At 39.4% G+C, this 14,125-nt stretch overlaps 1 protein-coding gene across 9 annotated transcripts in view; it reads right to left on the bottom strand.

The window, feature by feature from the left end:
- Positions 1-14,125, bottom strand: part of Neo1 (neogenin 1) — a 168,757-nt gene that overhangs the window by 15,683 nt on the left and 138,949 nt on the right. For 6 of the 9 annotated variants that reach the window (XM_041679482.1, XM_041679483.1, XM_041679484.1 and 3 more), the window contains 4 exons: positions 13,237-13,431; positions 12,623-12,655; positions 9,629-9,697; positions 4,507-4,654 (listed from right to left, as the gene is read on the bottom strand). In XM_041679482.1, coding sequence (XP_041535416.1) covers positions 4,507-4,654; positions 9,629-9,697; positions 12,623-12,655; positions 13,237-13,431 — 445 coding nt within the window. The remainder of the gene's footprint in view (positions 1-4,506; positions 4,655-9,628; positions 9,698-12,622; positions 12,656-13,236; positions 13,432-14,125) is intronic. The other 3 variants (XM_041679477.1, XM_041679481.1, XM_041679480.1) reach the window with 1 other exon arrangement.

Raw genomic sequence — 14,125 nt, 5'->3', positions numbered from 1 at the left:
GGCCAAAGCTTCTGACGCAGGCCACTTACACTGGGAATAGTAGACTAGAAGAAATTTTACTGAAAACACTAGGACTTTTGGTTTGGACATGTGTGTATTAGGTACTTTTTCCATTGCTATCTGGTGTGAAGCAATTTAAGGAAGGGAGGGTTGCAATTTGAGGGGTACATCCCACCATGGCCAGCAGAGAATTGCTGGTCACACTGCACCTGTAAGTACAAAGGAAGAGACTACACAAGAAGTGGGGCTGGGCTAGGCATCCTCAAAGCTAACTCTCAGGAAACAAGGATCCATACCCTTCATAATAGAGCCACCAGCTATGGACCAAGTGTTCAAACACAGGAGCCTATAGAAGTAGGCAAATTTACATCCAAGCTACACGCTGAGTTTAGAGAAGAAACATGAAAGAAGCAACAGAGTGTGTGTGTCTGATACTCAGAAGAAAGAGGCCTGGCTGGAAATAGAAATAGTTTCTGGGAAGCATACAGTAGATGGAACCACAGAGGCACATGAGGTCATGTGGAAGGGCTTGGAGAAGAAAGGAGGTCCTGACTCAGGCTCTGAGGAAATGTGTGTAATCCACTGAGAGCAACTGTGCTGAAATGGTTGGGACAGAAAGGACAAATAAAGCTTCAACATGTAGTGAAGAAAAAAAAAAGACTCCAAGCTAGTAGAAACAAATACAGTGGATCTGCATACCTGTGCTTCACAGACTCAGATTCAACCAACTTCAGGTTGTAAATATATTGCTTTTAAATTTCACTGAATGTGAACTTTCCCTTGTCACTCTTGAAGCAATAGTATAAAAACAATTTGTACAGCAATTACTTAGCAGTCACATATGATTAAGATGGGGAGAAATAAATTCCTCATGTTGTTTGGTGAATTACAGAGTACCCCTTCATGGCTGTTCTGTCACTATAATGTGACCTTACAGGACCACTGTGTCATATGTAGAATCATTATAAGCTGAACATTCCTAATCTGAAAGCTTGAAAATCACTGGGCACAGTGGCACATACCTGTGATGCCAGCAGTTTGGAGGCTGCGAAGTAAGTGTTTTAGCTTTGAGGCCAGCTTGCTGTAAAACCTTGCCTCAACATACCAAAAAATTATTGAGAAAATTTTGGTTAGATGGTGATATGAAGAGGTAGCTCTCTCATCTCCTACAGTTTGGATGTGGTTTGTCTCCCCCAAAATTATGTGCTGGAAACCTCTTTAGTGGTAATAAGAGGTAATGGAATCTTTAAGAGATGGAGCCTAGTAGGAGGGAATTAAGTCAATGGGACATCACCTTGGAGGAGACTAAGTAGTTCTCACAGGACTCGAACAGCTCCTAAACAACAGGCTGTTGTGGTGTAATCTGGTACACATTCCTGGGATCTTCTTTTGTATATAACTTTCTGTTTCTCTGCCATCCTGTGGCCAGGGACCCTCACCAGCATGCCAGAACCATGCTATTTAGACCGTCCAGGCCACCAGAATCTTTAAACAAATAAAGCTGTTTACGAAGTGCCTACCCTTAGGTATTTTAATATAGAAACACAAAATACACTAATACATCATCTGACAGCTTCTCTCTTCTTGAAGTAGAATCTTGGGTAATCTGTGGAGAGTCAGGGAACTAAAGAAAACGTGTTGAAAAACAACAAGGGCCTAAACTTTAAACTCTCTATTGATGTTGACACTGTAAATTGCTATAAAAGCCACTACCTGAACAAGAGGTACTTCAAGTATTAAAGAGGAAGAAAAGGAACAAGAAAGACTCATTATATTTTCAATGGCTAATAGAACACCCAGAAGCAGCTTAAGGGGAGTTGAGGGGCAGTGCTGCAAAGATTTGATGCAATTATTTTAAACAAAGGGACCCAAATCTGTTGGACTTGCAAATTCAAATACAGAATACAGAACCTATTTTCCTTGTTTCAGTCTGAAGACCCTCTTATTTTTTATCTACTTTGAATTTTAACTCCTTCTAAAGTACCATGGAATTCTTTACTGTGAGTGTTTATGTGTGTGTGTCTGTCTTAATAGACCAGGCTGGTCTCAAACTCTCAGAGATCTGCTGCCTCTTTCTGCCTCCTGAGTATTGGGATTAAGGTGTGCATCACCACTGCCTGGCTTAATTTTGTTTTTTTATATACTATTAAACATCCCCAAAATACTAACACTAAATATAAGAGCAAGTTCATATAGATAGATAAGTGAAGCACCACATACAGAAACCTGCAGAAACATTCTAAAAAAGCTGTTTTTCAGGCTTTTAAGAAAAACAGTTTTCCATAATCAAAAGCAGACAAGAGGCATAGATAAAGGAGCCATTCTTGTCTTAGAAGAGGTCTGTAGTATAAACTATGGAAAGCTATTTGACAAGAGAGATTTAAAATATCACATAACCTATTTGACATAAAATAATTCAAATAGAAGTTACAAGGGAGCATATTATCTGTCCTATGTATAGGAAATAAATACATTAGCTGGGTATGGTGGCACATGCCTTTAATCCCAGCACCAGAGGCAGAGACAGGTGGATCTCTGTGAGTTCAAAGCCAGCCTGGTCTATACAGCAGGTTATTGGCCAGTCAAGACTACACAGTGAGAGCCTGTCTCAATTTTTTTAAAATTATAATATTTTATATAAGTTCATAGTTTCTTCCACCTTGGTTGACACACAGGCTATGAAATAGCCTATTTATTGTAAGTCTGCTAGACACTTGATGTGGTCTGCTTGCTGCTTACATATACAGATGTGCTTTCTGGCTTTTGCGGTAAAAAGTAGATTTCTTTTCTTCATCCCATTAAAGTTTTATTTTTATCAACTCAATGTTTTACTTTTCGTTTCTTTCATATATGTGCGCAAGCGTGTATAGAGCCCAGAGATTGACACATGGTGTCTTCCTCTATACTCTACACTATATTTTTTTAAACAGGGTCTATCACTAACCTCAGCTCTCACAGAAGGCAAGACTAGCCACCTAACAAGCTTGAGGACTCTGTTTGTCACCCCCTTTCACTCCACTCTACTGGAGTCAGAGATGTGTCCTGCCGAGTCTGACTTTATAAACTCAGGTCAAGTTTGCATTTTAAGCACTTTACTCACTGAACCACATTCCCCAGCCCATATTTTTAGTTTGGTAAACATTTTTTTTTGTTGCTATTATTGTTAAAAAAATAAGACACAAGGCTGAAAAGATGGCTCAGAAGTTAAGAGAATAAACTGCTCTTGAAGAGGACTTGAATTTGCTTCCCAGTACTACTGTAGGTTGGCTCACAACCACCTATAATTCCAGTTCCAAAAGTATCTGAGGTCTCTGTGCCTATACCTACATATAGATATACATACACATAACTAAAATAACAATAAAACACCAGGACACAAACATACATATCAGCCCGGGCTGTACATAGAATCAGATCTTTGATGCCACTGTCTTGTACGTCCACTGTCCATATCTTGTCCTATTGGAAGGTCTTTGGAGAAAACAATATGTATGCCATTGTGTGGTTTCCTATGATAGACAGTGCCTTCTTCTAGATGCCCTTCTGAGGACCTGCCCCACTTCCTTATCAGGTCTCTCTACTCAGAAATGTCTATGGTGGGCTGTTTGGTTTATCTCCTTTCTTCAACAGAATTTTTAATTCATAAACAGCACACCATGGATATTCCTGCTTGTAGATGCAAAATTTTTGGCCTGGGATAGGGGAAGATATTTTCAAACTTTTTATTTTTTAAAGGCTGATTTTATTTTTAATTATGTGTACACTTCTGCAGAGACAAAAAGTGGGTGTCAGATTCCTTTAAACTGGGCTGGAGAGATGGCTCAGAGGTTAAGAGCATTGCCTGTTCTTCCAAAGGTCTTGAGTTCAATTCCCAGCAACCACATGGTGGCTCACAACCATCTGTAATGGGGTCTGGTGCCCTCTGCTGGCCTGCAGGCATACACAGACAGAATATTGTATTCTTTCTATCTATCTATCTATCTATCTATCTATCTATCTATCTATATTCCTTTAAACTGAAGTTACAGATGGCTGTGAACCACCCAAAGCAGGTGCTGGGAACAGAACTGGGGTCCACTACAAGAGCTGTACATGTTCCTAACTGCTGAGCAAGTTTCCTAAACCCACTCACTTTTCAAACTTTTTCAGGAGTTTGCTGAGGCTCACAAAACCCTGTTAAACCTTAACTAAATTTCTTGGCAGGTCTTTTTCTTCCTTCTCCCATGGTTTCGCTTTCTTCTGTCTCTTCAACTTTTTGTTCAGTACATGGCAGGAATATTTCAGCTCCATTAAAATATTGTGGGACCTTGCATAATATACATATTCCCTAAGACATTCCCATGGTAGGGGCATTGTTGAATTTAAAGTGGCTCTTCATGTACTTTATGGTTTTTAATTCTTTACATCACTCTGAAAACATAAGCAACATATAAGAAGCAAAAAACAAACAAAAGGTCAAAAAAAGATATACTACAAGTTTATGGGTTACATTTTAGGGATCCTTACTTCTTCTGGTGAGAAGTGGTACGCCGGGTACAAAAGACAGCGATGATCACAACCACCACAATGGTGATGACACCAACAGAGACAATGATGACCAGCAGCATATTGCTGTCTAGAGGAGAGGTGGGGCTCCCATGAGGGCTGTTGCTGCCTGCACAGGGAAAATGGTACACCTGTTAATTTGTTAGGTGATTTAAAAATATACATTCAATCAGTCTATTAAAGCATTCCAAGGTATTTCATGGGAACTCCCTTCATACCAGCTATCAGAGTTCCACATAATGTGCCACTCAAGGAAACTATTTCTAGATTCTAAGTTCCTAGGGATATGAGAGTCTGCTCCCCCCACACCGTCAGGGATTAGCACAGAGGTTTGCTCAAAGAATAGCATTTAGTGGAAACCTTCAAGGGTACTGACATGGTAGAGCTTCCAAAGCTCGAAGGTTCAGATACTTTCTGACAAGTATGTCAGAGATCTTGCCTCTCTGGTGTCTTGTAAGATGTGCAGATTCATATTTATTTATTTATTTATTTATTTATTTATTTATGTTTTTCGAGACAGGTTTTCTCTGTGGCTTTGGAGCCTGTCCTGGAACTAGCTCTGTAGACCAGGCTGGTCTCGAAGTCACAGAGATCCGCCTGCCTCTGCCTCCCAAGTGCTGGGATTAAAGGCATGCGCCACCATCGCCCGGCGCAGATTCATTTTTAAAAGCTCCATGCTGAGCTGCAGAGAAGTGTGAGTTCCTGGGTTCTATACCCAGAACCTTTGGGCATGGTGACACGAGCTTATAATCTCAGTGCTGGGGAAGCAAGGCACGTGGAGCTCTGGTAGGCAGAACATTGGAGCACAGGGATTGGTCAGCCGAGCCCACTTTGTGAGTTGCAGCCCAGTGAGAGACCCTGTCTTAAAGTGTGGACAGAACCTGGGCCTCTACATGGACCATGTATATAACACCCATCCCCCAATCACCATTTCTAAATTCTTTGGGTTTTTTTTTTTGCTTTTAAAATCATATAAAATGCATATTCCTATAAAGTAAAAAGTTTTCCTTAACATACAGATGTCTGAAATTACAAAATCACTATTTAAAAACTAATCTTTTTTCATAAGCATACAGACAATACAATTTCCTTATTCTACTTCAGCAGGAAGCAGGTCTAAACGTATGTATTATTTTGACAATTATTTATTGAGCGGTTACTATGTGCCAGTTATTATTGTAGGTATTCTAGATGCAACAGTGAAGAGCAAAGATGTGAATGCTGGGGGTGGGAGGTTGGCACAAGCAATAAACAGATAAGAAACTCTAGTTCAGCTATGACAAAAGCAGGGGAAGGTGCTACACTGCGGAGTGACTGTGTGGGTGACTTAGACTGAGTAGTTGAAAAGCTTTTCTGAATCTAATGTGGCTCTGCCTCAAGTGTAAGGTCTCTTTCTTTCCACAATGTTGGAGAAGCAAGGCCTGGAGCCTGCACCTGCATATCCCTGTAGACAGCTTCTAGAACACACAATCTGGACTCTAAATTCAACTTGTTTTCATTTGCATAACTGTATTAATAATTTTTTAAAAAAGAAGCTTCTTTTAGAAATGGCTTTTGAGCTTATAATTAAACAAGAAGGAACTCATCATACAAAGGCCTGAGGGAAGACACAGCAGAGTAGTGGTTCTTGACCTTTCTAATGCTAATGCTGTGACCCTTTAAGGCAGTTCCTCATGTTGTGGTGATCCCCAACCATAAAATTATGTCATTAGTACTTCATAACTGTAATTTTGCTACTGTTATGAATTGTAATGTAAAATATCTGATATTTAGGATATCTGATATGTGATCCTGTGGGGATCGTGACCCAGAGGTTGAGAACTGCTGCTCTAGCTGGGGGAACAGAAACTAGAAGGACCCTCAGGCATAGTTATAAATTTGTGTTCCTCCCAACTTTGGTGGGCTAAACCTCTCACTGCAGTGTATAGAAGTCAATGAAGAGATGCATTACTATTCAAAGTGCTACAAATAAGCAACTATGAATGCTCAGCTAGAGATGGAACATCTTTATCAATTCTTGGTCCCTAACCACAAAGGCTCAGAACATTATGGAAGAGGTGACCCTTGCTTAGCACTAGAATTTGTTAGACTGTTTGGTGGCACATGCCTGTAATGCCAACCCTTTGAAGACCGAAGCAGGAAGACTGCAGTAAATTGAGTCCAGTTTGGGTCACACAGGGAATTCCGGTCTTACACTTGGTTATAGAATGAGCTCCTGTCTCAAAAACTAATCAACCAATTAACCAGAAACAAAGTAATTAAGAAGTAGGATGCTGTAGAAGGAACTTTTATCAAGAAGGCTGGGGAGACCGCTCAGTGGGTAAAGTGCTTTGACCTGAGTCTAAATCCCTGGCACCCATAAATAAACTAGACATGGTGGAATACAGTTATAACCTCAGTACTGGTGGGACAGAGACAGGCAGATCCCAGGGCTTGCCAGCCAACCAGTCTGGCTGATAAAAGGAGCGCTAGGTTCCTAAATCAAACTTTTCTCATTGTGTGGGAATCCCTTCCAACAACACTGGATTATCTGACCTTCCAACTTCAATTCTATGATTTTACAGACATTTAAGTACAGTGCTAAATCTGAGGCTGATTTAGAATGGCTTAAGAGCTTATTCTTTTACATTTGGTTCAATCATTTTTATCTTTCATTTCTAAGAAAAACTTAAGCAAATAACTTACACTGTAAATACTGACCTTCAATGAGATAACATTTTTATATTTGGGAAAGACTACAGTACTAGAACCAATAAAATTAACCATACTGCTAACTTAACGCTGCTATCAACAGAAATACTAAGCTACTGGGCTAGATTCTTGCAAGATGGGACAACCTGGCAAACCAAAAGCTAGGGAATTTGGGACATAAAGAACATCAGAGGTGAAAGTATTTCTTTTCTGCATTCAACACAAATAAGTTTTCATTTACTTGGATTTAACTTCTAATGTTATGAGTCAGACAAAAATTTCTAAGAGTAAGAAGGGGCCATCAAAGGGGCTGTCAACACTCTTGCCTGAGATCATTGTTACATGTATTTCTATATGTCTGTCCTGGATTACTGAACAGTTTCCTTTTCCCCCTGATTTCGTCTTCTTAGCTCTCAATCAATTCTTCATGGTTCTCAGACTAATAATAGCAGATACTGATAAATGGAAGTTTTAGTTTATCAGTACCGTCAGACACTCTACATATGTGATTTATAGGAAAAAGTCCAGATTTCTTAGCATTGCTATCTGGGCTGTTGTCAGGCTAGTTCTAACCTACGTGCACACTCTACTCTACTTCCAGGCAGCAGGGCCCTAAGGAAAGCAGGTTATGCTGCTATGCCTTTGCATGTGCTGTTGGTGCTTCCCAGAACGTCTGATGCCCATCTTGACATTTAGCAGGTTTTTTCCTCTAAAGATTATGATTTTTAGTTATGTGTTTGTATCTGAGTGTCTGTGTACGTGTATGTGAATGCCTGTAGAGGCCAGAGGAGGGCACTGGATCTCCTGAAATTGGAGATATAGGTGACTGTTAACCATACAACCTGGATGATGGGAACTAAATTCCAATCTAAACAAGAAGTGCTCTTAATTACTGAGCCATCTCTCCATCTCTGAATCTTTTATGTACCTTTTAGGATATGGAATAGATAATATCTCTTTTATAAAGCCTTCCTAATTTTCTATCAATTGCCTTTTTACTTTCTTCCTCCTATGGTCTGCTATAAAGTCTGATCCTTCAAAATACAAAGTACAAGTGGATATCTAAATGAAAGAAAAGACAGAGGAAAATTACTTCCTTACTGTCTTGACACTTATACTGTCTAAAGTCAAAATGCAACAAATGCATAAAGAAAAAAAATCCCAAACAATGGTAGTATATCTGTGGCTTTTGGAGCCTGTCCTGGAACTAGCTCTCTAGACCAGGCTGGTCTCGCACTCACAGAGATCCACCTGCCTCTGCCTCCTGAGTGCTGGGATTAAAGGCGTGCTCCACCATTGCCCGGCAGTATAAAACTTTTAGAAGCATTCAAGTGTGTCTGGTTCTTCTAAATGTCAGCTGATTTCCCCAAAGCATGGGCATTAGACAGATGGCCGAGGTGTACGAAGTTATTCACTGTACTCCCATGTTTATGACGAAGAGATGATGAGACAGTGAAAACCAATTCTAGTGGACACTTTACCACCTGGAGACTTATAGCTGGCATAGAATACCTGCATTTTAGGCTGCATGTGACAGTGAAAAAAGCGCAATCAGAAGACAGAGGTCTGAATTTTGGTTTTATGCCAGAATTAGCGGGTGGCCTCAGACACACCACTTTTCCACTGATTTTCTTACTATATCAGCTGGGAATAATGCAGTGTGTTCTCCTTAATTCCTGGAGTGCAGGAGCAGTGGTAAGTTTAAGTGTGAAAGTAACTCAGAAATGCTGAGTAACATTCTGTGGAGAAGGAAGTGACCTTTTAAGAAACAAAATTATTTATTTTTATTTAATGTATACAGGTGTTCTGCCTGCATGTATGTTTGTACATCACATTCACACAGGGCCCAAGGAGGCCAGAAGAGGATGTCAGATCCCTTTGAACTAGAGTCACAGACAGCTGTGAGCTACCATGTGTGTGCTGAGCAATGAACCCGGGTCCTCTGCTCTTAACCATGTCTACAGCACCAAGAAGGAAGTGTTACTCAACTGAGGGTACTAGCTTGCAGAATGGTAAAAAAGTAGAATCCCCCTCCCCCTAACTAAAAATAAGTAAAGGAGATGTTGAGATTCTAAAGCAGTTCTCTGGCTTGTGACAGGTAATGGCTAATTCTAAACTCTTTTCTGGAGATAGTAGGGAACAGATGGTTTGTTTAGGCATCAATCTTGTCTCCTGCCAGCTACATGGAGAAACAAGATTCTATGATGACTAGGCTTCCAGAAGTAATTCAGCAACATTTGCCGCAAAATGGTCAATGCTAGATCTGCTAAATGAAACACTACATCAACATGCCATAACCCAACACTGAAGCTATAAAACACATTTGAAAAATTTAAGCAAAACTTCCATAATGTCTGTAGCAAGCTGAAAAAAGTCTCAGAGAGGGCTTTACCACTCATTGGAGGTTTGTAGTCAGATCCTAGGTCTGGCAGTCGGCTTCCTTTTCCTGCTGATCCTAAGGCTGAAGCAGAAGAAATCATGTCAATAACAAGTCAACATGTAGGTGTGACAGTCCACTTCACAGCTAGTTGAGTGCTTTCTAAACACAAATCACCTCAGTCTATTCTGTAACAAAATGTAACAACACAAATAATGGGCAAATGCAATTTGTGCTGCCAAGGTAAACCAATAGCTTTCTGTGCAAGAAGGTATCTAGAAGACTGATGTCTCTGTTTCAGGCCATGACCAGACTACCACTCTTGTTCAGAAGTGGAGGACTCTCCCATTTCTCTAGCCTGGGAAGTGAGGCTCAGAGCAGACATGTAGATGTAGCTTCTTTTTATAAAAGAAACCAAGGGAATAAGTGAAGCTGATGCTTGTACCAAACAACTGTATTCTCCAAAGGACTTGGTGATGCTGATCTAGCTTGGCTGGTGTCAGTACTGTTCTGTTTCTTTCCCCCCCCAGATTATGAAGCTGCCCTTCTAAATATAAAGTTAACCTAAGCAAGGGCAGGAAGGTAAGCAGAGGTTCAAATCATATTCTCACTTTTCCTTTTCTTTCACCTAAGCATTAAAAAACAGAAAAAAACCAGCCTTCCTTTCAGTTGCTTACATAGGTCACTGTCATCTGATCTTAGCCCCAAGTTCAAATAAGTGAGGCTGCTGATTCAGGCCTGGGGTCTCCCTAAGCAGCAGACCCCAGGAGACAGAAACACCAGGTTTTTGATTTATAATCCTTATTCTTGGTTTTCAGTCTCTTCACATTTATACCAAAACTCCTTAGGGGAAGCCCTTCCTCCATAAAGTAAAGGTATTCCTCAATTCTGGCTAAGTTACTAGCCAGAAGTTAGTAGCAGCAAGCTCTTGAAAAGAGGCCCGCAAGAATGGTAAATACAAGCTACTCCTTCCAGTTAATAGCACACAGTGCCTAAGAGACGGCCCTTGAACACCTGCTCCACTACACAGCAGTACTTTGATGTTGGGCAAGTTATTTCATCATTTGTGCCTCTTTTTCCTTAAGTTAAAGCAGGGATACCAAAAGCATCTACTTTAATACACTGCTGTGAGGCTAAATGAAAAATTAAGACCATGAAAAACTGTGAATACTACTTGGTGTGTAATAAATGATCCATAAATGTTAACTACTACAAACATAATAAATTCAGGGAAGAATATACTCTTTCCTTTTATGGAGGCAGAGCACATGGAGCGCTAGTAAACACTTTCGAGAGACAGTGTCACAAATAAAGCTTGATTAGAAGTGTATAAACTACATTTATTTCTGCAAAACATTAGCACTAATGTCAATTCCTCTTTCCTCTTATAAATTACCATATTTTAAAAGAAACAAAAGAAACCCAAATCTAAGGCTGTGTAAGTGGTTCATTTAATAGAATAAATCTAGAAGCTAAATATAATTTCGTATGTTCTCAGAAGCCAAAAACCTACATAAGAAAGGAAAAGAAGTTCTTGACTCCTATGGTACAGTTTCAGGATTTCTAGGGCATATTTTAATTTAATTTAGTCCCTGACCCCTTTTCAATTGTTCATACTTTATTACTTTATCCTCTTATTTCTGAGGCTATCATTTCTCCCAAGTGACACACACTACACATCAAGATTCCAGTTGTTCTTCATATGCTATTACCTCAGGCAAAATCTAATTGGCAGAGATACTTGACATTTTAAGGTTCTTCATATTTAAATGTTCATGATCATTATGCAGGCTACATTTAAATTAAACTTTCCAGAGCACTGCATCATGTAAGAAAATAAAACAAAACAAAAACCAAAAAATTGCCAGTGAACATGCTTTGCCAAGATTATTAGTTTATATTCCTGTATTTCCTAATATTTTCTTTAATAATTAAAGAATAAAAAAGAATTTCAAAGGATGAATCTAGTGCCCAAAACACCAAAAGGTAAAGAATTTTAAATAGCAGAGGCATGGAACAACTAAGTGTCGTGTAACAGTTACCAAGTGAAGGGAGAGAGCAAAGTACATTTATATTCTCTGCATATGCAATGTTGATTTGTGAAATCCCATTCTTGCAAATACTCACTAAAAACTATGCCTGCATTTTTCTCCCATGTACAACAAAAGACTTGTTCAATACAAACACATGTCCAAAGTCATGAAACTCAATGCCTCAAGTTCTGACTCTTTCTTGTATTAACCAAGATCCAAAAACCTTGTATTTCTGATTACTACTCTTAAACCATGAAAGAAATGATCAAATTTACTTTCAGCAGTCTTTTGCAGTATGGAAATCCTTAGGAATAAAAATCACACAGTACAGCTACCATGCCACCAGAGCAATTACAATAAAAAGTGCTGACCAATGGCTTCAAGACTGATGGCATCAAGGCTCATGCTTTGTAAGTGTCCAGGCCATGTATTTTTTATGCTTTTATAAAAATGGCCATATTTAATATTTAAGAAAATAGAAAGAGCTGTAAATTAACATATTCCAAAGAATAAATTCTTGGTTGCAGATAAACACATATTTAACAGAATTTATGTATGTGAGAAGGAAAATATGGTATTTGCTGAATTTGATATTAACTTCTCATTTAAAAAAATAAAATTCTAAATGTTACAAATAAGGAAGGTTGGTATACTGATCACATTACGCCTCAAATGTTTATCACTGTTTATAACACTAGCATCTTAATACCTAAGGATAACCTGACATTCACTTAAGGCCAGCCTTGAGGTTATCCAACTCAGTTTTCTTCCACCAATGGATTTAGCTTCTAAGTAAATCCCTCAGCTTTTCAGACATCCCAAGGGAAATAAACATGGACTCAACTCTACTTTGGCCAATAAGTATGTGTGTGGTATTTAACACATGGTACTAATTTTCATGGGGAAAAGATGAAACAAAAAGCTCATAATAGGTCACAAAAGAGAGAAATGAGAGAGAGGCCATCTACTCATTTACCTTGGTCATTAGGCATTTTATCAGAGGAGTCCGCTGACAGGCCAAGCACAGGGGAAGAGGAAACAAGAGCAAGGATCACCAGCTTTGAAGATGGACAGACAGAAGTTTTAAAGGAAAAAATAAAATTCCCACAAACTTCCAAATAAATTGACAATAGAAATTTAGATTTCCATATTTCCACAGACTCAGCACACAACTCAATTTTATTATCTAAGCTTGCTTGGCTTATTATTTTATATTCATTTTCTTGAGCTTTACATAAACAACCCCTTCCAGTCTCATTCTCTACAAAGATTGCAATGTAACGTTTTTATGTTAAGAGCCTGCGTGTGTTGAAAGATCATCTGTCACAATAATATGTAGTATAACTCTATGGAAACCAAAAGAATCACTTCAATTCTTCTGCTCAGATATGTAGAGCCAAAGTTCCTGCCTATGTGGACTGGGAGAGTATGGATTTGGCAGTTAGTGGGTAGGAGACGAATTCTTTGGAAGTCTTCACAGTGAGGCTGGGAAGTTCATTACCAGCATTCTCCACACTACCCACAGTTTCTATATGCTGCAGCCCCACTCTTTACACAGCATATTGAAACCCTTGGCTCAGGGAGCTTTACCTTTAGGTGTTCTGAACTGGACAGCTTCAGACATGGGCCCCATGCCTTTGGAGTTCCGGGCCTGGATTTTGAAGTAGTATGGTGTATCAAGTGTTAACTCTTGAATCTGGTGAGTCAGTCTGTTTCCCACAACAGGTTCAATGACCCAGTCATGTATCTCTGCATTCACATCTGTGCTGTAATAGATGATGTAACCTGTCCAAAGCAATTAACAGAAAAAGAAATCCCATTTCTGGTTTTCTTTTTGCAATCAGGGAGTCAATAAGTGCCTATGATTTAAAATAATATAGTTCTGAGACTTAGGAATGGTATGACATGATCAATTAGCTCCAACCAACGTCATCTCTTAGGAGAAAAATGCTTGGCAGACTGGAAAACCTCTGACAAAGTTCTAAAATTGGGACAGGTGAGGCCACAGAAACATGTCACCAGATACTTCCACCAGGGGGCACTCAATCCCCATAGACGAGGCAGAAGCTTACCTGACTGCAAAAAAGTGATTTATTGTTTAGGGTTTTAAAAGACAAAGTAAAAAGTAATCGGAGTCAAGGTATTTCTTTTACAGAAGAGGTCATGTAGGATCCTAAAAAAAACAAGAAACAAAGCCTAGAATTTACAGAAAAGGACATCGTATTCAAAGTTATAGGAACACGATAGAGCACCCCTTTAGTCCCTGCAACTGTGAAACAGCTACAGAGTGAGCTGCAGCCAGGGCTATACAGAGAAATCCTGTCTCAAAAAACCAAAGCAGACAGACAACCCCCCACCCTCCCCACTCCCCACCCTACCCCACCCCCGCCAAAACCCAAACAAAACAAAAACAAAGTTACATGAACAAAATGCTAAAAAACACATTATCTTTCTCAGTCTTTAGGCCACCTTCCTCATA

This window comes from Microtus oregoni, unplaced genomic scaffold, assembly GCF_018167655.1.
Source record: "Microtus oregoni isolate MIOR12 unplaced genomic scaffold, Mior012 000032F_ref0000030, whole genome shotgun sequence".
NCBI lineage: Eukaryota > Metazoa > Chordata > Mammalia > Rodentia > Cricetidae > Microtus > Microtus oregoni.
This window is presented reverse-complemented; position numbering and strand designations above follow the sequence as displayed.